The 22,649-nt window shown below is 48.7% G+C and overlaps 1 protein-coding gene across 3 annotated transcripts in view; it reads left to right on the top strand.

The window, feature by feature from the left end:
- Nucleotides 1-716: 716 nt before the first annotated feature.
- The window catches only part of emid1 (EMI domain containing 1), a 531,354-nt gene continuing 509,421 nt past the window's right edge, over nucleotides 717-22,649 (top strand). The window contains exon 1 of one of the 3 annotated variants that reach the window (XM_072491083.1): nucleotides 717-1,358. In XM_072491083.1, the coding sequence (XP_072347184.1) occupies nucleotides 1,165-1,358 (194 nt within the window). In that variant the 5' untranslated portion in view covers nucleotides 717-1,164. The remainder of the gene's footprint in view (nucleotides 1,359-22,649) is intronic. The other 2 variants (XM_072491261.1, XM_072491172.1) reach the window with 2 other exon arrangements.

Genomic DNA, 22,649 nt, shown 5'->3' with positions numbered 1-22,649 from the left:
CCCCCCCGGACCAGCCCCTTCCAGCCCCTTGAGGCTCTCAGAGCAATTGCCAGCGGTTCTATAGCTAGCGTGAACAACAGTGGGAGAGAGGGCATCCCTGTCTCGTCCCCCGGTGCAGTCTAAAATAGTCTGATGTTGTCCTATTCATCCGTACGCTTGCCACAGGAGCCTGATATACAGTAACCTGACTCAGTCAATAAAGCCCCGCCCGAATCCGAACCTTCCCAGTACCTCCCATAGATAGTCCCATTCCACCCGATCAAAAGCCTTTTCTGCATCCATTGTGATCACTACCTCCACCTCCCTACCTTTCGGGGGCATCATGATCACGTTTAACAGCCTTCTTACATTGGCCACCAACTGCCTACCCTCAACAAAACCCGTCTGGTCCTCCCCAATAACATCGGGAACACAATCCTCAATGTCTCTGCCCCAATTTTTAATCATTTGACTCTGGCTAAATGTCTGTGCAGCATTTTCATGAAGTGCTGCTTACACTGAACAATCGTCTTTCTAAATTGCAACAAAAAAAAGCAGTAGGGGAAAATGCATGACAGCAGCTTGTTCCTGTGGAACATTTTCAGGCGATCCACGTTTTTGTGGATGAATAGGAAGGAGGGCGGGATCTGCCGGGTGCCAGATCTCTTCCAAGGGACTGATTGAGCCGCGTCGCTAATCCATTGGGGGGAGAGAGAGGGGGAGAGGAAGGGAGGGGGAGAATCCTGTCTTTTTTTCTACCGTGCCAACAATCCATCAGCGAGACGTCAGTGAGATTCCTGTCCGGGGGGAGTACAAAACACACACTGCCCTGAACACCCCCCACCCCCCTAAAAAAAACCGCAGAGGCACCAGGGTACAACACTCAGACTGCAGACTGAGCCAAGCTGCCCTTATATAATGAAAAAAAACCTCTTGCAGATTTAATCCTCAGTGACAGAGTAAATCGCCAATCGGTAATGATCAAGCAGCCTTCAACTCTGGGACCTTTGCTGCCTTGGGCTTCTTGTCCAATCTGAGAAGTGGGTGTGGGGGTAGCTGAGCTTGCTGCCACGCTCGGGAGCTGTGAGACAGACGGAGCAGAGCCCCCCACTCCATCATTAAAGTCAGGCAAGCGGACTGAGCACCGGGAACAAGCCAGCATCACCTCCTCCAGTGTCCAGGGGAATGGCCGGGGCTGCCCGCAAGCTGCAGTGCCGCACAGCATCGCGGAGGGGCTTCCAGGCCACTGTCTTCCTGCTGCACTTAATCCCTCTGGTGTGCACTTCGTGGGGGACAGGATTTCAGTACAAGTACCAAGCGGGATTGCAAAACAGCAAGGAGCAGCTGGGAGTTGTGAGCAATGGCTTCCTCACTCGCAGGTAACACGGTTCACTTTCTGTAACAATAGGAAGTTGCCTAGCAGTCCCGCGGATTGCTGCAGATAGGCTGGGGGTCAGTGTTTGTGGATAGCAATGTCCTGATGTGGGGGACGGTCTATCAGGGGGGCTGTATCAGGGTGTCGCATCAACACTTATTCCCTGATTTCAGGTTTATTTCCTGCACCAGAAATTCACCATTTGCTAAGCCGCCCAGACGATTGGCCACACAACCCGACAGTCCCTTTCTAACAGTTAAACTATATTCATGGGTTTGCTTCAATTTAAAACTCTCATTTCGTACAGTAGCTGCCGGGAACACGTGTTTGGATTGACAAAACTCCTTAATAGAGTGTAGCATTTAAGCACCCACTGGAATTATTGATACAGTTTCATAACTGCTGATAGGACCGGGTCTTCTCGCTGTTACACAGAGGGGAAGGTTTGACATGGATCTCCAGGCTGCCAGTGCATTTCCCCGCTTTCCTACAGTGTCCTCGCCAATAGTATTGGATGTGTCTCTATTCAGAATAGAACACGTTTAGAGTGATTTCTGAAACAGAATTATGCTAACAAGGCACCCTCAGTGTCCTAACTAACTTGCCCACTGCCTCCCTGTGTTTGACAGCACGGCGATCTCTCTCTCGCCGGGTGCAGTGACAGCGGTTGGCTTTCGTGCACCAAGTCTTCGCACAAAAGAAGCATCTGATGTTTAGAGCAGGGCTCCCGGAATAGCCGAGCACAATCTTGTTGTTTAACAGTTTGACACGGGCTGTGGTAATCGCCCTTCAAGCACTCCGAGACGATTCTTCCCGTGAATATTCAAGGAGCCGCCTCCCTCCCTCCTAACACATCCCCAAAGAACAAAAAACTGTCCACAGACCGGTACCAGGTTCACCCGGCCCCCCAGTCTGTGCGCTCCCATTGAGAGTGTTACTGGAGCAGTCTCAGAACGGCCAAGGGAAGAGCCAGCTCTCCCCCTGCTGCAGCGTTCCAGGGAAGCCCAACCAAAACTGGAGGCACATTACCCAGTCTTCCTATTAGGTACATTACAGCCGATTGGACTTAAGTTCAACAACTTTAGATCACGAACTCTACTCCATTCTGTTTATAAATCTTATTTTTTTCTCCAAATCCTGCCTCCCTCGGGGTCTCCTGTCAATTGTTCTCAAGTTTTGATATTATTGAGGATGTGGAGATGCCGGCGTTGGACTGGGGTAAGCACAGTAAGAGGTCTTACAACACCAGGTTAAAGTCCAACAGGTTTATTTGGAATCACTAGCTTTCGGAGCACTGCTCCTTCATTAAATGAGTCCTGATGCTACACTCCGAAAGCTAGTGATTCCAAATAAACCTGTTGGACTGTAACCTGGTGTTGTAAGACTTCTTACTATGATGTCATTGGGCATAACATAAAGTTTTGCCTTCAGAGTGCTGGCCGTCCTTTCTGTATTAATACACTCTGCTACCTTCCCTTAATACCACTATTAACACCACATTTAGTCTTTAACACTACCATTTGTCTTGTCTTGTGTGCATGCCATCTTGCCAAATCTCTTCACGCTCCCAACTTTCCCTCACCTACTATTTTGCTCCACCCCCTTGTTACCAGGTTAAAACACACCGGTCTGGACCAGGCCTCAGCCATGAAGAGGAATCAAAGGGTCCCAACGTTAACTCGGTTCTTCTCGCCACAGATGTTGCCAGACCTGCTGGGGGTTTCCAACATTTTCTTATTAAAGCTGACAGCAAACTAATCTTGTGTTCCAGGACACCGAGATTCTGCCTTCAGGTCTAAATCCCACCCCTCTCCCCTTTCTCTGAGGTACTCTGGCAAGTCCTGGACTTCCTTCGCTGGGTACAGAGGAAATTATATCCATCTGGTCATCTCTGCACTTGGTGCAATGTTATTGTTTTTCGTATATTAAGATTGACTGAAACTTGAATAGCCAATGAAACAAAACGTGCCGTCTGTTTTCAAAGGTGTGAAAGTCCCTTTGGTTTTAGCAGCAGACTTGATCGGAACCTCCCACGAACTGGGTGAGGTTTTGCACTGAAAGAGGCCAGACAGGAGGCTGCTTGAAATATAGGTCGACAATTGTGGAGTTACTCCCGTGAGAGACAAGCTATCTGGGACATTTTTACCAGGCAGAAATGGGGGGGTTGTGGGAGGGGGGGGGGGGGGTCGTATTGATCTTAAGTGAGTCAAGAGTATAGTTGGCTCGGTTTTAAATAAACTCCTCATCAGTCATGCCAAGCTGGTTCTATTCGTGTGTCTGGCATCTCCCAGTAATCCGACGCGAATGTATCCCAAGGGAAAAGGGGAGAATGAACTCACCCGAGTACTCTGCAGATGGGCCTTTTCACGGAGCTGTTGCGTGAAATTAAACTGCAAGGCACCACTTAATCAAATAGGTAGCTAACGACCCTTAGATTTTCCACTTTCCAACGATAACTCGCTTTAAATATCAGTGCCGTGTCTATAATTAGCAAAATCGTGCATCCCACAGCATGAAGAAGCTTGGGTTTTTTATATTGATATCACAACATTGCCTGTGGCAACTGATAAGGAACAGATTTCCGGAGCATGCATCTAATAACAGGTCCCAGTCACAACCACCCACACACGATCAGTAAGCACTCGAAACCTCAGTGTCACTCTTCTATTATCTAAGCATTAGCGCTGCTTCAACTAGGCTGTCACCCATGGCGGGCTGAAGTTGTGTTTAACATTCTCATTGGCGAGGTATCAAGTTGCCTCGCTGCTCCGGAGACTGGGAACTGGACGCTCCGTTTGATGGGATTATTTCTGAATGGCATAGTTTCATTGGAGGCCAGGAGAGACGGGCATGCTCGGATATTCCCGGTGAAAACAGCCTTCTCAAAAAGGAGGAGAAAACGAACAAATATCGGAGTCCAGAATGACTCTCAGTCCAATAGGACACCTCCAACTCGACACAAACATGCACTCACTCAGGACTTTCTTTACTCATTTAGGCGTTGGATTTGTTTTCATCACGTTTGCTAATCAATCAAAAGTGATCGGGAGGATCAACTCTGAAGTTTGTTTAAAGCGACGTGTTTATATTCGCAATGATACCAATGGTATCGTCCGTCTCTAAGTCAAGACACACAGACAGTGATCCAAGCCAGGCATCGAACCTGGGACCCTGGAGCTGTGAATCAACAGTGCTAACCACTGTGCTGTCGTGCCGCCCCATCAATAGGTGGAAATTTGCAAAACTTTAAATTTGCACCTTGCATTCCTTTTAATGGGGACAATGCAAAAATATTGCTACCAATGTTCTAGGAATGGTACAGTGGTTAGCACTACTGCCTCACAGTGCCAGGGACCGGGGTTCGAGTTCGGCCTTGGGTGACTGTGTGGAGTTTGTATGTTCTCCCCGACCCTGTGTGGGTTTCCTCCGAGTGCTCCAGATCCCTCCAACAGTCCAGGGGTGTGCAGGTTAGACGGGGTTACGGGATAGGATGGGATGATCGGACGAGTGGACCTAGGTAAAGTGCTCTTTCAGAAGGTCGTGCAGACTCTATGGGCCGAATGGCCTCCATGTCAGGATTCTATGACAAGTAAGACTAACTTGCCCAGTGACACCCCGAGTCAAGGATTATATTATTCCTCACCTTGATATTAATTTTCAGAAAATCGTGACTCCTAACTTCTATTTATATTGTGATACACCTTGTTGTTATTTTTCTTATTATGTGTTCAAATTCGTCTTAACCGATTTCTCCTCTTTTGAAAGTTTTATAGTGGTTAAATGCCATTTTTTGGTAAGACGCCCCATTCTGTCTGTGCCCTGGTGCATTTCTGAGAGCAGAGACAGCAGTCAGGATTTTTCAGCTTGTTGTCCAAGACCAGAGGGTTGAGGGGAAGGCAGTCCCACCGAAAGAAGTTGTAAAAATGATCTTGGGTTTGCATATTATCAGTGTGACCATGTCACACCTTTCAACCTGGGACTTTGTGATGTGTTATTTCAGATGTGCCTGGTGAGAATAGGGGGAAACAATTGTACTGGAGTTTTAATAACCTATTGCTTTTAAGGCTAAACCATAAAGATCAGAAGATCCCAAAAGATCTTTCCTGGTACTTGTTGCATTAACTGATCTCGGCCATCGCAGTATTTGGCAATTTAACTTGCTTCAGAAGCCTGGGCCAGGAAAATGGAATGTTCAACCCGGCCTGTGTCCTTGTTTGCACCAAGTCCTGTTTGTCCATCACCCCTCTGCCCACTGCCTGTACTGGCTCCTGGTTAAGCAATGCCTCGATTTAAAAGAATTCTCATCCTTATTTTCAAATCCCTCAGTAGCCTCGCCCCATCTGTACTTCTTTAATTCTGAATGCTTTAACATCCCAGATTTTAATTGCTCCAGTATTGGTGATTGTTGGTTCAGTGACTCACGCCTTCCTATACTTTTCCATCTCTCTACCTCACTTTCATCCTTTAAGGTGCTGTTTAAAGTCTACCTCTTTGACCAAACATTTGACGTTCTGCCATAATATCTCATTATGTGCCAAAGTTTGCTTTATAAAGCTCCTGTGAAGTGGCTGGCGACATCATGTCATGTCAAAGCCACAATATAGATGCAAGTTGTTCTGTCGTTAGTCACCCTTGTTGCTATCCCTCATAAGTTATGCCTTTGTAGATGTCCAGTTGGGACAGGTCTGGACTTTACTATGATGCCCTCACAGTCAAATAGCTTTCGGACACCACAATACCTCTGATGAAGAATGACCACTTGGGTGGACGGTCATAGCAAGTCAGGAGAGGAGGGGAGGAAATTACTTTGCTGAATGCGCATGGGCAGAATAAACCACTAAATATTGGCATAGATCTCAGAGCTACATTTATTGTACAATGCTCTTCGTTCCAAAAATAGCTAGCGTAAATGGAACTTCTATAAAGAGCTTGCATTTATATAGCATTTCCTACTCACAGGATGTTCCAAAACACTTCACAGCCAAATAATTACTATTGAAATATTGGCATGGATGTTTTGCAGGGAAATGTGGTGGCCAAACAGGATACTTTGTACTTTATTAAATAAATTTTATTTTTCCAATTCAGTTCTGCTGTAACATTGGTGGGGTGATGGTTGTTGGTGGGGAGGGTGGTGTCGTAAGAATAAAGCAGCACATTGAGTTTTGTCTGGGAAATTAGGAGTACCCACACTTTGTGCTCAGGCTCCCCAAGGCTGAGAAATTTGGAGGAAGTCAGAACATTCGGTGTAAGTGGCTTCCTTCCCAGGCCACACAAATCACATTCATTATTGGCGCCAGTCTACTAGCCCCAAGGAGGGTTGGACTCTCTCCAATAACGAGCATGACCAAATTCCACTCCCACCGTGTAGGCTCCTGCTGTTGCAGTAGTGCCTGGCACAATGTGAAAGAACTCGCACCTTTTAGGAGTGCATAATAGGCAGGGAAATTAATTCCAGAGGACGGTGCCACGTATCATACTTGCTCAGTGTGTAACCTCTGGGCTAGTAGAGTAAGAATTCTTACAACACCAGGTTAAAGTCCAACAGGTTTGTTTCGATGTCACCTGAGGAAGGAGCAGCGCTCCGAAAGCTAGTGACATCGAAACAAACCTGTTGGACTTTAACCTGGTGTTGTAAGACTTCGTACTGTGCTCACCCCAGTCCAATGCCGGCATCTCCACATCTGGGCTAGAAGGTTGTGAATTCCTGTCGCAGTCCAGAATTTGAGCGATTCATTGAAATCTGGAAAGAAAAAACGCAGTGAGGTATTTTGGTGGGCTGGTCAACATTTCTTCCACAAACAACACTAACCAAAAATAGGTTAACTGGTCATCATTTTATGGGGAACACTAACTGCAGCATTGCAACAGCACCAAAAGAAACCTAAATGCTATAAGAATTCATTAAAAATTCTGCTGATTTCACAGAATCTGTTCAGTGCAGATGAGTGCGATTCAGCCCATCAACTCTGTACTAGCACTCTCCCTGCCTTATCGCCGTAACCATGCCTATTTTTTCAGATAGCAATCCAAATCGTTTGAATACTGTCACAATTCCAGTTGATGTTCTAACTGGACGGGAAGATCCCAAAATAGAACCCTGCTCAAAAGACCGCAACTTTCACTTTTTAAAAAATAAAACGTGCAGGAACATTACAGCTAATTAGTTTTTTTTTTTAAATATGTTTTATTGAAATTTTTTTCCCAAACAACAATTTTTCCCCTCTTACAAAGCAAACGCAACAATAACAATACAGAAATTTTTAACAATACACAAGTAACAAAACCCCTTTATCTTTGACCTAAACTAAACTAAACCCCGCCCCCCACTCCCCCCTCCCCCCCCCCCCCCCCCCCCCCCCCCTTCCCCCTGGGTTGCTGCTGCTGGTCATCTGTCTTCCCTCTAACGTTCCCCTAGGTAGTCGAGAAATGGCTGCCACCGCCTGGTGAACCCTTGAGCCGATCCTCTCAGGGCAAACTTTATCTGCTCCAGTTTAATGAACCCCGCCATATCATTTACCCAGGCCTCCAGTCCGGGGGGTTTTGCCTCCTTCCACATGAGTAGGATCCTGCGCCGGGCTACTAGGGACGCAAAGGCCACAACGTCGGCCTCTTTCGCCTCCTGCACTCCCGGCTCTTCCGCAACTCCAAATAGAGCTAACCTCCAGCCTGGTTTGACCCGGGCCTTCACCACCCGCGAAATCACTCCCGTCACTCCCTTCCAATACCCTTCCAGTGCCGGGCACGCCCAAAACATATGTGCGTGGTTCGCGGGGCTCCCGCCACACCTCCCACATTTGTCCTCCACTCCAAAGAACCTGCTCAATCTTGCTCCCGTTATGTGTGCTCTATGTAGCACCTTAAATTGAATCAGGCTAAGCCTGGCGCATGAGGAAGAGGAATTTACCCTGCTTAGGGCATCAGCCCACATACCCTCCTCTATCTCCTCCCCTAGTTCTTCTTCCCACTTTCCTTTTAGTTCGCCCACCGACTCCTCCCCCTCTTCCCTCATCTCTCGGTAAATCTCTGTCACCTTGCCCTCTCCGACCCACACCCCTGAAAGCACCCTGTCCTGTATCCCCTGTGTCGGGAGCAACGGAAATTCCCTCACCTGTTGTCTAGTAAACGCCCTCACCTGCATATATCTCAAGAAATTTCCCCGGGGCAACTTATACTTTTCCTCCAATGCTCCCAAGCTCGCAAAAGTCCCATCTATAAATAAATCTCCCACCCTCCTAATTCCCAACTGGTACCAGCTCTGAAATCCTCCATCCATTCTTCCTGGGGCGAACCTATGGTTGTTCCTGATTGGGGACCCCACCAGGGCTCCCCGCACCCCTCTCTGTCGCCTCCACTGTCCCCAGATATTCAATGTTGCCGCCACCACCGGGTTCGTGGTAAACTTTTTAGGTGAGATCGGTAGCGGCGCCGTCACCAGCGCCTCTAAACTCGTCCCTTTACAGGACTTTCTCTCCAGTCTTTCCCACGCCGCTCCCTCACCCTCCATCATCCATTTACGTATCAGTGCCACATTGGCGGCCCAATAGTAATCACCCAAGTTCGGTAGTGCCAATCCTCCTCTGTCCCTACTATGCTGAAGGAACCCCCTCCTTACTCTCGGAACTTTCCCTGCCCACACGAAGCTCGTGATGCTCCTGTCTATTTTATTAAAAAAGGTCTTGGTGATTAGTATAGGGAGACATTGAAATACAAACAAGAACCTCGGGAGGACCATCATCTTAATTGCTTGCACCCTGCCCGCCAGCGATAGAGGCTGCATGTCCCACCTCTTGAAGTCCTCCTCCATTTGTTCTACCAACCGTGTCAGATTAAGTCTGTGCAAGGTTCCCCAGCTCCTAGCGATCTGAATCCCCAGGTATCGGAAGTTTCTTTCCACTTTCCTTAGAGGCAAGCCTTCTATCTCTCTACTCTGGTCCCCTGGATGTATCACAAATAATTCACTCTTCCCCATGTTCAGCCTATACCCCGAGAAATCCCCGAACCCCCTCAAAATTCGCATAACCTCTATCATCCCCCCCGCTGGGTCCGACACGTATAACAATAGGTCATCCGCGTATAACGAGACTCGGTGTTCTTCTCCCCCTCTAATCACCCCTCTCCATTTCCTGGAGTCTCTCAACGCCATGGCCAGAGGTTCAATTGCCAACGCGAACAACAATGGAGAACAGCTAATTAGTTTTAACAACAAGAAAAAAACATTTAATAGTAATCTTTATTAGTGTCACAAGTAGGCTTACATTAACACTGCAATGAAGTTCCTGTGAAAATCCCCTCGTCACCACACTACGGCACCTGGCCGGGTACACTGTATGTGTTAATGGTGATTATGGGGGATTCCTGATTCCTTTTTGTTATTTGTTTATGTTGACATGCGGGCTAATATTTGGGGATTGGTGGGAGGATGGGATCGTTGTTGTTGATATGGGGATTGACATTATATTCGTTATTGCTTATTGTTTATTGTTGGTGGGTGCAAATTTGGGAGAAAATGTAAAAAAGGAGAATAAAAATATTTCTTTTTAAACTAGCTGGACTTTAGGTTTCCAGCAACTTTTGGATTGGATTGGATTTGTTTATTGTCACGTGTACCGAGGAACAAGGAAAAGCATTTTTCTGCTTGCAGCTCCAACAGATCATTTAGTACATGAAAAGAAAATACATAATTGGGCAATATAAGGTGCACAATGTAAATTCATAGACACCGGCATCGGGTGAAGCATATAGGAGTGTAATATTAATCAGGTCAGTCCATAGGAGGGTCGTTTCGGAGTCTGGTAACAGCAGGGAAGATGCTGTTTTTGAGTCTGTTTGTGCGTGTTCTCAGACTTTTGTATCTCCTGCCCGATGGGAGAAGTTGGAAGAGTGAGTAAGCCGGGTGGGAGGGGTCTTTGATTATGTTGCCCGCTCTCCCAAGGCAGCGGGAGGTGTAGATAGAGTTAATGGGTGGGAGGCGGGTTCGCGTGATGGACTGGGTGGTGTTCACGACTCTGAAGTTTCTTGGGCCAAGCAGTTGCCATTCCAGGCTGTGATGCAGCCAGATAGGATGCTTTCTATGGTGCCCCTAAGAGTCAGTGTGGACATGCCAAATTTCCTTAGTTTCCTGAGGAAATATAGGCGCTGTTGTACTTTCTTGGTGGTAACCTCGACGTGGGTGGGCCAGGACAGATTTTTGGTGATGTGCACACCTAGGAATTTGAAGCTGTCAGCCATCTCCACCTCGACCCTGTTGATGCTGACAGGGGTGTGTGCAGTACTTTGCTTCCTGAAGTCAATGACCAGCTCTTTAGTTTTGCTGACATTGAGGGAGAAATTGTTGTTGTTACACCACTCCACTAGGTTCTCTATCTCCCTCCTTAACTCCCATTACTCCATAATATGACTTTTCTGCTAACCAGGCTGAGAGACAGGTTCGTTCTTTAGCCTTCTAAAACCAACTGCTTCTAGCAGAGCTGAGAGAGCTGCCATTTTTCTCACTTCCTATCTTCAACTGCTATCAATTAGAGCTAATTAAACGTTAAAGTTTCTTTAACTTACAAGGGCCCAGTTGCTAAGCAACCACTGCTGGTTTATTTGCTCTTCACGCTGTAGGCCCCTCTAAGCACAATAGAATCACAATTAGAATTGAAATCAGCCCCTCCACATCCAAACACCATTGTCCCTATGAATGCAACTATAGGTTTTACCCTTCCAGGCACAGGAACATTAAATTAAACCCACTTAAAACTATGCGCAGGGTCTACGTGTCACGCCTGAAAAGCATTGCGGTGCAACGCGACCGGTAAATGCTGGGAGATCCCACTTCTGGGAACTACCCGGCTCGCCACACCTCGCAGAGAGCAAGAGCCAATGCGACCTTGTGAGACAGCGCAATGTGAGTACCACCCACTTTGGGTGGGATCGCTTTCTGGTAAATCTACATATTAGAGTGAGCCAGCTCATCTCGAGATCTCACCAAGGCGCGGGATCTACATCCCTCACCTTGGAGACCTCAGGCAAGTGCCATTCCGTGCTAGTCTCCACAGACGGGTACCAGACGGAATGGCACTCATGGGGGTCTCCCAGGGGATTGGAGGCCCCAGGTGCATGCTCTCTGAGCAGGGTGGTACCCTGGCACTGCTGGTGCCACCTGGGCAGCCTAGCACTGCCAGCCTGGCACCCTGTAAGTGACAGCTGGGTGCCAGGCTGCCACTGCCAAGCTGGCATTTGTTTGCGCTGCGGTGATCGGGCTAGGGTATGCCCTGCACAGGTGTGGGAGGACCTTGGGGATCCCCTTATAATGAGTTGGGGTTTGGGGGGGGGTTCGGCGGTTGCATTGGGGACTCGGATCAGATGCCATTTAAAAATGGTATCCCCATCTCTCGTTGCACTGAGGAGTTCCGACGCGCGGAGCTCTTTGGTGCAGAATACAGGGCTTAACAGGGCTAAGTGTGGCCTCAGTGGGGAGGTCCCCGCTGAGGCCCCCAATCTACCAGATGGGCGTTAGATAGTGGGATGCTTCTTGGCGTGCCGAACGCCAGGAAATACCCGGCTAATCGTGCTCGCCATTGGACTCTGTCCCCATTCGGGTAGATAGCATCCTATACCTTATTTCTAATGTTTACCAATGCAAATATAAATCTCTTAAAACTACCTTTGTCTTCCTTTTTTTTTAAAATAATATTTTATTGAAAATTTTTGGTCAACCAACACAGTACATTGTGCATCCTTTACACAACATTATAACAATACAGATAATAATGACCTTTTTTATTTAAACAAGAACAAAAGAAAACAACAACAAATAAATAAATATTAAATAACAAAAATAAAAAAAACTAGCCCTAATTGGCAACTGCCTTGTCTCAGGCCACCCCCCCCCCCCCCCCCCCACCCCCCACCCCCCAAGTTCTGGGCTGCTGCTGCTGCCTTCTTTGTTCTCCCCTATCTATCTTTCCGCAAGATATTCGACGAACGGTTGCCACCGCCTTGTAAACCCTTGAGCCGACCCCCTTAGGACGAACTTAATCCGCTCTAACTTTATGAACCCCGCCATATCATTTATCCAGGTCTCCACCCCCGGGGGCTTGGCTTCTTTCCACATTAGCAATATTCTGCGCCGGGCTACTAGGGACGCAAAGGCCAAAACTTCGGCCTCTTTCGCCTCCTGCACTCCCGGCTCTTGTGCAACCCCAAATATAGCCAACCCCCAGCTTGGTTCGACCCGGACTCCTACTACTTTCGAAAGCACCTTTGTCACCCCCATCCAAAACCCCTGTAGTGCCGGACATGACCAAAACATATGGGTATGATTCGCTGGGCTTCTCGAGCACCTCGCACACCTATCCTCCACCCCAAAAAATTTACTGAGCCGTGTTCCAGTCATATGTGCCCTGTGTAATACCTTAAACTGAATCAGGCTTAGCCTGGCGCACGAGGACGACGAGTTTACCCTGTTTAGGGCATCTGCCCACATCCCCTCCTCAATCTCCTCCCCTAGCTCTTCTTCCCATTTCCCTTTTAGTTCGTCCATCATAGTCTCCCCTTCGTCTCTCATTTCCCTATATATATCCGACACCTTACCGTCCCCCACCCATTTCTTTGAGATGACTCTGTCCTGCACCTCTTGTGTCGGGAGCTGCGGGAATTCCCTCACCTGCTGCCTCGCAAAAGCCCTCAATTGCATGTACCTGAATGCATTCCCTTGGGGCAACCCATATTTCTCGGTCAGCGCTCCCAGACTCGCAAACTTCCCATCCACAAATAGATCTTTCAATTGCGTTATACCTGCTCTTTGCCACATTCCATATCCCCCATCCATTCCCCCCGGGGCAAACCTATGGTTGTTTCTTATCGGGGACCCCCCCAGTGCTCCGGTCTTTCCCCTATGTCGTCTCCACTGTCCCCAAATCTTCAGTGTAGCTACCACCACCGGACTCGTGGTATAGTTCCTTGGTGAGAACGGCAATGGGGCTGTCACCATAGCCTGCAGGCTGGTCCCCCTACAGGACGCCCTCTCTAATCTCTTCCACGCCGCTCCTTCCTCCTCTCCCATCCACTTACTCACCATTGAAATATTAGCGGCCCAATAATACTCACTTAGGCTCGGTAGTGCCAGCCCCCCCCTATCCCTACTACGCTGTAAGAATCCCTTCCTCACTCTCGGAGTCTTCCCGGCCCAAACAAAACCCATAATACTCTTTTCTATCCTTTTGAAAAAAGCCTTCGTGATCACCACCGGGAGACACTGAAACACAAAAAGGAATCTCGGGAGGACCACCATCTTAACTGCCTGCACCCTCCCTGCCATTGACAATGCTACCATGTCCCATCTCTTGAAATCTTCCTCCATCTGTTCCACCAACCGCGTCAAATTTAGCCTGTGCAATGTGCCCCAATTCTTAGCTATCTGGATCCCCAGGTAACGAAAGTCTCTTGTTACCTTCCTCAACGGTAGGTCTTCTATTTCTCTACTCTGCTCCCCTGGATGCACCACAAACAGCTCACTCTTTCCCATGTTCAATTTATACCCTGAAAAATCCCCAAACTCCCCAAGTATCCGCATTATTTCTGGCATCCCCTCCGCTGGATCCGCCACATATAGTAGCAGATCATCCGCATATAAAGATACCCGGTGTTCTTCTCCTCCCCTAAGTATTCCCCTCCATCCCTTGGAACCTCTCAGCGCTATCGCCAGGGGCTCAATCGCCAGTGCAAACAGTAATGGGGACAGAGGACATCCCTGCCTTGTCCCTCTGTGGAGCCGAAAATATGCCGATCCCCGTCCATTCGTGACCACACTCGCCACTGGGGCCCTATACAACAGCTGCACCCATCTAACATACCCCTCTCCGAACCCAAATCTCCTCAACACCTCCCACAGATAATCCCACTCCACTCTATCAAATGCTTTCTCGGCATCCATCGCCACTACTATCTCCGTTTCACCCTCTGGTGGGGCCATCATCATTACGCCTAACAACCTCCGTATGTTCGTGTTCAGCTGTCTCCCCTTCACAAACCCAGTTTGGTCCTCATGAACCACCCCCGGGACACATTCCTCTATTCTCATTGCCATTACCTTGGCCAAGACCTTGGCATCTACATTGAGGAGGGAGATTGGTCTGTAGGACCCGCATTGTAGCGGATCCTTTTCCTTCTTTAAAAGAAGCGATATCGTTGCTTCTGACATAGTCGGGGGCAGTTGTCCCCTTTCCTTTGCCTCGTTGAAGGTCCTCGTCAGTAGCGGGGCGAGCAAGTCCAAATATTTTCTGTAAAATTCAACTGGGAATCCGTCCGGTCCCGGGGCCTTTCCCGTCTGCATGTTCCTAATTCCTTTCACCACTTCTTCTACCGTGATCTGTGCTCCCAATCCCATCCTTTCCTGCTCTTCCACCTTGGGAATTTCCAGCCGATCCAAAAACTCCATCATTCTCTCCCTCCCATCCGGGGGTTGAGCTTCATACAATTTTTTATAAAATGTCTTGAACACTTCATTCACTCTCTCCGCTCCCCGCTCCGTCTCTCCATCTTCGTCTCTCACCCCCCCTATTTCCCTCGCTGCTCCCCTTTTCCTCAATTGGTGTGCCAGCAATCTGCTCGCCTTCTCTCCATATTCATACTGTACACCCTGCGCCTTCCTCCATTGTGCCTCTGCAGTGCCTGTGGTCAGCAAGTCAAATTCCACATGCAGCCTTTGCCTTTCCCTATACAGTCCCTCCTCCGGTGCTTCCGCATACTGTCTGTCCACCCTCAAAAGTTCTTGCAACAACCGCTCCCGTTCCTTACTCTCCTGCTTCCCTTTATGTGTCCTTATTGATATCAGCTCCCCCCTAACCACCGCCTTCAACGCCTCCCAGACCACTCCCACCTGAACCTCCCCATTGTCATTGAGTTCCAAGTACTTTTCAATGCATCCCCTCACCCTTAAGCACACCCCCTCATCCGCCATTAGTCCCATATCCATTCTCCAGGGTGGACGCCCTCTTGTTTCCTCCCCTATCTCCAAGTCTACCCAGTGTGGGGCATGATCCGAAATGGCTATAGCCGTATATTCCGTTCCCCTCACCCTCGGGATCAATGCCCTACCCAACACAAAAAAGTCTATGCGTGAATAGACTTTATGGACATAGGAGAAAAACGAGAACTCCTTACTCCTAGGTCTACTGAATCTCCACGGGTCCACCCCTCCCATCTGCTCCATAAAATCCTTAAGCACCTTGGCTGCTGCCGGCCTCCTACCAGTCCTGGACTTCGACCTATCCAGCCTTGGTTCCAACACCGTGTTAAAGTCTCCCCCCATTATCAGCTTTCCGGTCTCTAGGTCTGGGATGCGTCCTAGCATTCGCCTCATAAAATTGGCATCGTCCCAATTCGGGGCATACACGTTTACCAACACCACCATCTCTCCCTGTAATTTGCCACTCACCATCACGTATCTGCCCCCGTTATCCGCCACTATAGTCTTTGCCTCGAACATTACCCGCTTCCCCACTAATATAGCCACCCCCCTGTTTTTCGCATCCAGCCCCGAATGGAACACCTGCCCTACCCATCCTTTGCGCAACCTAACCTGATCTATCAGTTTCAGGTGCGTTTCCTGTAACATGACCACATCTGCTTTAAGTTTCTTAAGGTGTGCGAGTACTCGTGCCCTCTTTATCGGCCCGTTAAGCCCCCTCACGTTCCACGTGATCAGCCGAGTTGGGGGGCTTCCCACCCCCCCCCCTTGCCGGTTAGCCATCATCTTTTTCCAGCTTCTCGCCCAGTTCCCACGCGGCTGTATTTCTCCCAGACGGTGCCCCCCCGCCCATCCTTTCCCGCACCCACTCCCCCCTTTCCCCAGCAGCAGCAACCCAGTAATTCCCCCCTCCCCCCCCCCCCCGCTAGACCCCCCGCTAGCGTAATTACTCCCCCCATGTTGCTCCCAGAAGTCAGCAAACTCTGGCTGACCTCGGCTTCCCCCCGTGATCACGGCTCGCCCCGTGCGGTGCCCCCTCCTTCCTGCTTCTCTATTCCCGCCATAATTATCATAGCGCGGGAACCAAGCCCGCGCCTCTCCCTCGGCCCCGCCTCCCATGGCCAACGCCCCATCTCCTCTCCCTCCCCACCTCCCCCCATCACCACCTGTGGGAGAAAGAAAAGTTACCATACCGCAGGATTAATCATACAATCCCTCTTCGCCCCCCCCCCCCCCCACTCGTCCCACCACTTTGTCCAAACGTTCATTTTCGTAGTCCAATCATTCCAATTTTTCTTCTACAATAAAAGTCCACGCTTCATCCGCCGTCTCAAAGTAGTGGTGCCTCCCTTGATATGTGACCCACAGTCTTGCCGGTTGCAGCATTCCAAACTTTATCTTTTTTTTGTGAAGTACCGCTTTGGCCCGATTAAAGCTCGCCCTCCTTCTCGCCACCTCCGCACTCCAATCTTGATAGACGCGGATCACCGCGTTCTCCCATTTACTACACCGAGTTTTCTTCGCCCATCTAAGGACCATTTCTCTATCCTTAAAACGGAGAAATCTCACCACTATGGCTCTGGGAGCTTCTCCTGCTCTCGGTCCTCGCACCATAACTCGGTATGCTCCCTCCACCTCCAACGGACCCGTCGGGGCCTCCACTCCCATTAACGAGTGCAGCATCGTGCTCACATATGCCCCGACGTCCGCCCCCTCCACACCTTCAGGAAGGCCAAGAATCCTCAAGTTGTTCCTCCTTGCGTTATTTTCCAGTGCCTCCAACCTCTCCACAGATCGTTTCTGGTGTGCCTCCTGTATCTCCGACTTCACCACCAGGCCCTGTATGTCGTTTTCATTCTCTGCTGCTTTCGCCTTCACGACCCGAAGCTCCTGCTCCTGGGTCTTTTGTTCCTCTTTCAGCCCTTCAATCGCCTGTAATATCGGGGCCAACAACTCTTTCTTCATTTCCTTTTTTATCTCCTCCACGCAGCGTTTCAAAAACTCTTGTTGTTCAGGGCCCCATATGAAACTGCCACCTTCCGACGCCATCTTGGTTTCTGCTTGCCTTCCTTGCCGTTGTTCCAAAGGATCCGCTGCAATCCGGCCACTTTCCTCTCCTTTTTCCATCCGTGTCCAGGGGGAACACCCTTCTGGTTTACCGCACGGTGTTTTCAGCCGTTAAAATTGCCGTTGGGGCTCCTATCAAGAGCCCAAAAGTCCGTTTCACAGGGAGCTGCCGAAACGTGCGACTCAGCTGGTCATCGCCGCACCCGGAAGCCACCTTTGTCTTCCTAACAATACGTTAATCTAGCCTGCCTTGTGTATCCTCTCAGGAAGTACATTCCAGAATCCAACCATCCTCTGGACGATAACAATTTCCCTCAGATCACCTTCAATTATTTTGCCCTTTAGTTCTTCACACTCTTGAGTGGGAACAGCTTCTCATTATTTACCCTGTCTGTAACCCCTCAGGATCTTGAATATCTCTTTATCAAGTGTCCTCTCAGCCTCCTTTTCCCCGAGGAGAACAACCCCAACTTCTCCCATCTTTAAAAAAAATTTAGAATACCCAATTAATTTTTTTCCAATAAAGGGGCAATTTAGCGTGGCCAATTCACTAACCCTGCGCATCTTTGGGTTGTGGGGCTGCGACCCACCCAGACACGGGGAGAATGTGCAAACTCCACATGGACAGCGACACAGGGCCGGTTTCGAACCTGGGTCCTCGGCGCCGTGAGGCTAAATGCCCTTGACTGCTGAAGTGTTCCCCTGCAGTTCCTTCAGCAGTTAAGGGCATTCAGCCTCTGATCTCCGGGTCAGCGCTCTCCAAGGCGGCCTTCAGGACGCGCGACAACGCAATATCGCCGAGCAGAAACTTATAGCCAAGTTCCGCACACATGAGTACGGCCTCAACCGGGACCTGGGATTCATGTCACATTACATTCACCCCCCACCATCTGGCCGGGGCTTGCGAAATCCTACCAACTGTCCTGACTTGAGACAATTCACACCTCTTTAACCTGGGGTTACCCTTCCCTCTGGGTCTGTAAAGACTTAATTACCTGCAAATGCTCACATTCAGAGTATCGTCTTGCATCTTTGACTTTATCTATATATATGTTTCTGGAACCTACCTCTTCATTCAGCTGAGGAAGGAGCAGTGCTCCGAAAGCTAGTGATTTGAAACAAACCTGTTGGACTTTAACCTGGTGTTGTAAGACTTACTTGAACAGTAGCACAGTGGTGAGCATTTTTTGCTTCACAGCTCCAGGGCCCCAGGTTCGATTCCCGACTTGGGTCGCTGTCTGTGTGGAGTCTGCACGTCCACCCTGTGTCTGCGTGGGTTTCCTCCGGGTGCTCCGGTTTCCTCCCACTAGTCCCAAAAAACATGCTGTTAGGTAATTTGGACATTCTGAATTCTCCCTATGTGTACACGAACAGGCGCCGGAGTGTGACGACTAGGGGCCTTTCACAGTAACTTCATGGCAGTGTTAATGTAAGCCTACTTGTGACAATAAAGATTATTAAAAAAACATAATGTCCCTCCTATTAAAGCTGAAGATACAAAATGCTTTATCAAATATCAAGTGCTCTCTCAATCTGCCCTGTCACCTTCAATGACTCATGTACATATACACCGAGGTCCCTCTGTACCTGCACCTCCTTTAGAGTTTCTCCTTTTACTTTATACTCTCTCCATATTCTTCCTGTGGAAATGAATCACCTCATGCGTCTCTTTCTTTTTTTCGAAATAAATTTAGAGTACCCAATTCATTTTTTCCAGTTAAGGGGCAATTTCGTGTGGCCAATCCACCCACCCTGCACATCTTTGGGTTGTGGGGACGAAACCCACGCAAACACGGGGAGAATGTGCAAATTCCACATGGACAGTGACCCAGAGCCGGGATCGAACCTGGGACCTCGGCGCCGTGAGGCAGCAGTGTTAACCACTGCACCACCGTGCTGCCTGATGCGTCTCTTTCTTGACCTACATCTGCGACTTGTCTGCCCAATCCACCAACGTGTATATGTTCTTCTGATGTTCAAGCCTATCCTCCTCACAGTTGACAACATTTCCAATCTTCGTATCATCTGCAAATTTTGAAATCATGCCCTGAACACCAAAGATTAGGTCATGAATATATATATATCAGAAAGAACAAGATCCCAACACTAACCCCTGGGGAACTCCACTACAGACCTTCCTCCAACTGAAAAACAACCATTTATCACTGCTTTCTGTTTCTTGTCACTCAACCAATTTCTTATCCAGGTGCCTACTTTCCCTTTTATTCCTGCTAGAATTTGCTCAACGGTCTGTGCGGCACTGTATCAAATGACGTTTGAAACTCCATACATTGCCCTATCAACCTCTTTATTGCAGGGAGGGAATCATTGACAACATCTTCCGGATTTCAGAGTTTAGCAGTGATGCAGACAGTAAGGTATTGCAAGGTAATGACCGCGATGGCCAGCTGGTTTGTCATCACTATAATTGCAAAGTTCTGGCAAATATTTTGGTGACAAGGGGCGGCAAATAAATGTCCTGAGCATGACTTTTCTGGCGTTCAGGTCAAATGTGCCAGGGTACTCTTGAAACCTCACCCTCATGGTGATTTCTCGAGAGGGAGGGGAGGAGAGAGCAAGTTTCACCCCCTGTATGATGAGTGGGATTTGTCAGTCTGCTGCACCTCTCTTACCCCCTCACGTGAGCTTGCGCTGTTCAGCCTGGCAATGCCAACCAAATCCTGACCAATAATCTCCACACCCCTGGCAAAGAGTAATGTCCAAACAACAAGCTGCTAAAGTTCTTCAAGGAACAGTTCCTTTGGATTAGAAAATTGTCCATATCAGTCCACTATTTCAGAAAGGTGAAAGAATTATATGGTATATACCTCGTGTCTAATGTCGGGGATTACTGGACTCTATAATCAAGGGCAGGGTAACTGTACACCTTGAAATCTTTCAGCTGATCTGAGCAAGCCAGCATGGATTTATAAAGTTGGGGTCATTGCTGATGAACCCAACTGAACCTTTGAAGATTTTACTAAAGTAGTGAACAGGAAAAGGCTCTGGATGATAAAGTCCTGAGACTGTTAGCTAAAGTTGAAGCTTGTGCTAATGAAGACAACTTATTAACTTAGTTAGGAAACTGGCTGAGTGGCAGATGGCAGTTACTCTTAACTGTTGGGATGTGGTTCGGGATGTGGTTCATGGTGCTCAGCAAGGATCTGCAATCATAGAATCATCGAATTTACAGTGCAGAAGGAGGCCATTTGGCCCATTGAGTTTGCACTGGCCCTCGGAAAGAGCACCCACTTAAACCCACACCTCCATCCTATCCCTGTAACCCCACCTAACCCTTTTGAACACTGAGGGCAATTTATCATGGCCAATCCGCCTAACCTGCACGTCTTTGAACTGTGGGGGGAAACTGGAGCGCCCGGAGGAAACCCAAGCCAAGACCCAGATTCGAAACAGTGACCCAAGCCGGAAATCGAACATGGGACCCTGGAGCTGTGAAGCAACTGTGCTAACCACTGTGTTACCATGCCGCCCACGCTCCCAGTCCCCTGCTCCCAGTCCTCACCAACATTGCTGCTTTCCGCTGCCACCTGCCCCCACACTTCATGAGACTAATTGCAAAAGGCAAGCTATTGAGGTTAATAACTTCAATGATGGGATAGAAACTAATTGCCAATAACCCAAAGGTAGGCCCATGTTGCAAGCAATGTAGAGGGAACAGCAAAATTACAAAAAAATATTGATAAATTAAGTGAATAGGCAAAACCTTTGCGAAAGATTTTTTAATGTAAGCAAATCTAAAAATGATGGAACATGATATTACCAAAATGTTTATTTATTTAACATTTGAGGGGGCAGCACGGTGGCGCAGTGGTTAGCACTGCCTCACGGTGCCGAGGTCCCAGGTTCGATCCCGGCTCTGGGACACTGTCTGTGTGGAGTTTGCACATTCTCCCCGTGTCTGCGTGGGTTTCACCCCCACAACCCAAAGATGTGCAGGGTAGGTGGATTGGCCAAACTATATTGCCCCTTAATTGGAAAACAATGAATTGGGCACCCTAAATTTATTTTATTTTTAAAAATTATGTAATGTTTGCATGGCCACCAAGCCAGCAATAGCCATGTCAGTGGTTACAGGGAATTGTTTAAACCCATCTTCGAGTTTAGTCAGCCGCAGAGTGTGATTTATTCCTGGCGAAGTGGGTTGCCAGCCTGGAGGAGCTGAAAGAGAAAGTCAGGAACTCGGGCTCGGAACCGTTTCGGTACCTCCAGGTATGAAATTTTGTTTGATGGACGTTCCCAACATTCCAGGTGGCGCCGCCATCAACCTTGGAGGATATATCCTGTGTGGGGTTGGAAGAGGGTTGTACGTCTGGCATATATGGATGGATTTTGGGGAGGTTCTGGTCTCGTGGAAGGGGTGAGGGCCAAATGGGAGGAGAAGCTGGGGCCTATTTTGGAGATGGAGCTGGAGTGGGGCTGTCCTGAAAGCTGCGCGACAACGCAGAATCGCCGAGCAGAAACTTATAGCCAAGTTACACACACGTGAGTTCGGCCTCAACCGGGACCTTGGATTCATGTTGCATTACATTCACCCTCCACCATCTGGCCTGAGCTTCCGAAATCCTACCATCTGTCCTGGCTTGAGACACGTCACACCTCTTTAACCTACGATTACCCCTCTCTCCAGTCACTCCGTCTGGACCTGTAAAGACTTAATTACCTGCAAAGACTCGCATTCAAAGTATCGTCCAGCATCTTTGACTTTGTCTATATATGTGTTTCTGGAACCCACCTCTTCATTCACCTGAGGAAGGAGCAGTGCTCCGAAAGCTAGTGATTCGATACAAACCTGTTGGACTTTAACCTGGTGTTGTAAGGGTATTCTGTCGGTAGTCCATGGTGAGTCTGATGGTTGGATGGAACTTATTAATGTCATCGTGTAGTCGTTTCAGTGATTCTTCGCCGTGGGACATTTTCTTCCTTTGGACCCACGGCGAAGAATCACTGAAACGACTACACAATGACATTAATAAGTTCCATCCAACCATCAGACTCATCATGGACTACTCTCCAAAATCAGTTGCATTCTTGGACACACTCGTCTCCATTAAGGACGGTCACCTCAGCACTTCGCTTTACCGCAAGCCCACGGATAACCTCACGATGCTCCACTTCTCCAGCTTCCACCCGAAACACATTAAAGAAGCCATCCCCTATGGACAAGCTCTCCGCATACACAGGATCTGCTCAGACGAGGAGGAGCGTAACAGACACCTACAGACGTTGAAAGATACCCTCGTACGAACGGGA

The sequence above is a fragment of the Scyliorhinus torazame genome, chromosome 1, assembly GCF_047496885.1.
Source record: "Scyliorhinus torazame isolate Kashiwa2021f chromosome 1, sScyTor2.1, whole genome shotgun sequence".
Lineage (NCBI taxonomy): Eukaryota > Metazoa > Chordata > Chondrichthyes > Carcharhiniformes > Scyliorhinidae > Scyliorhinus > Scyliorhinus torazame.
This window is presented reverse-complemented; position numbering and strand designations above follow the sequence as displayed.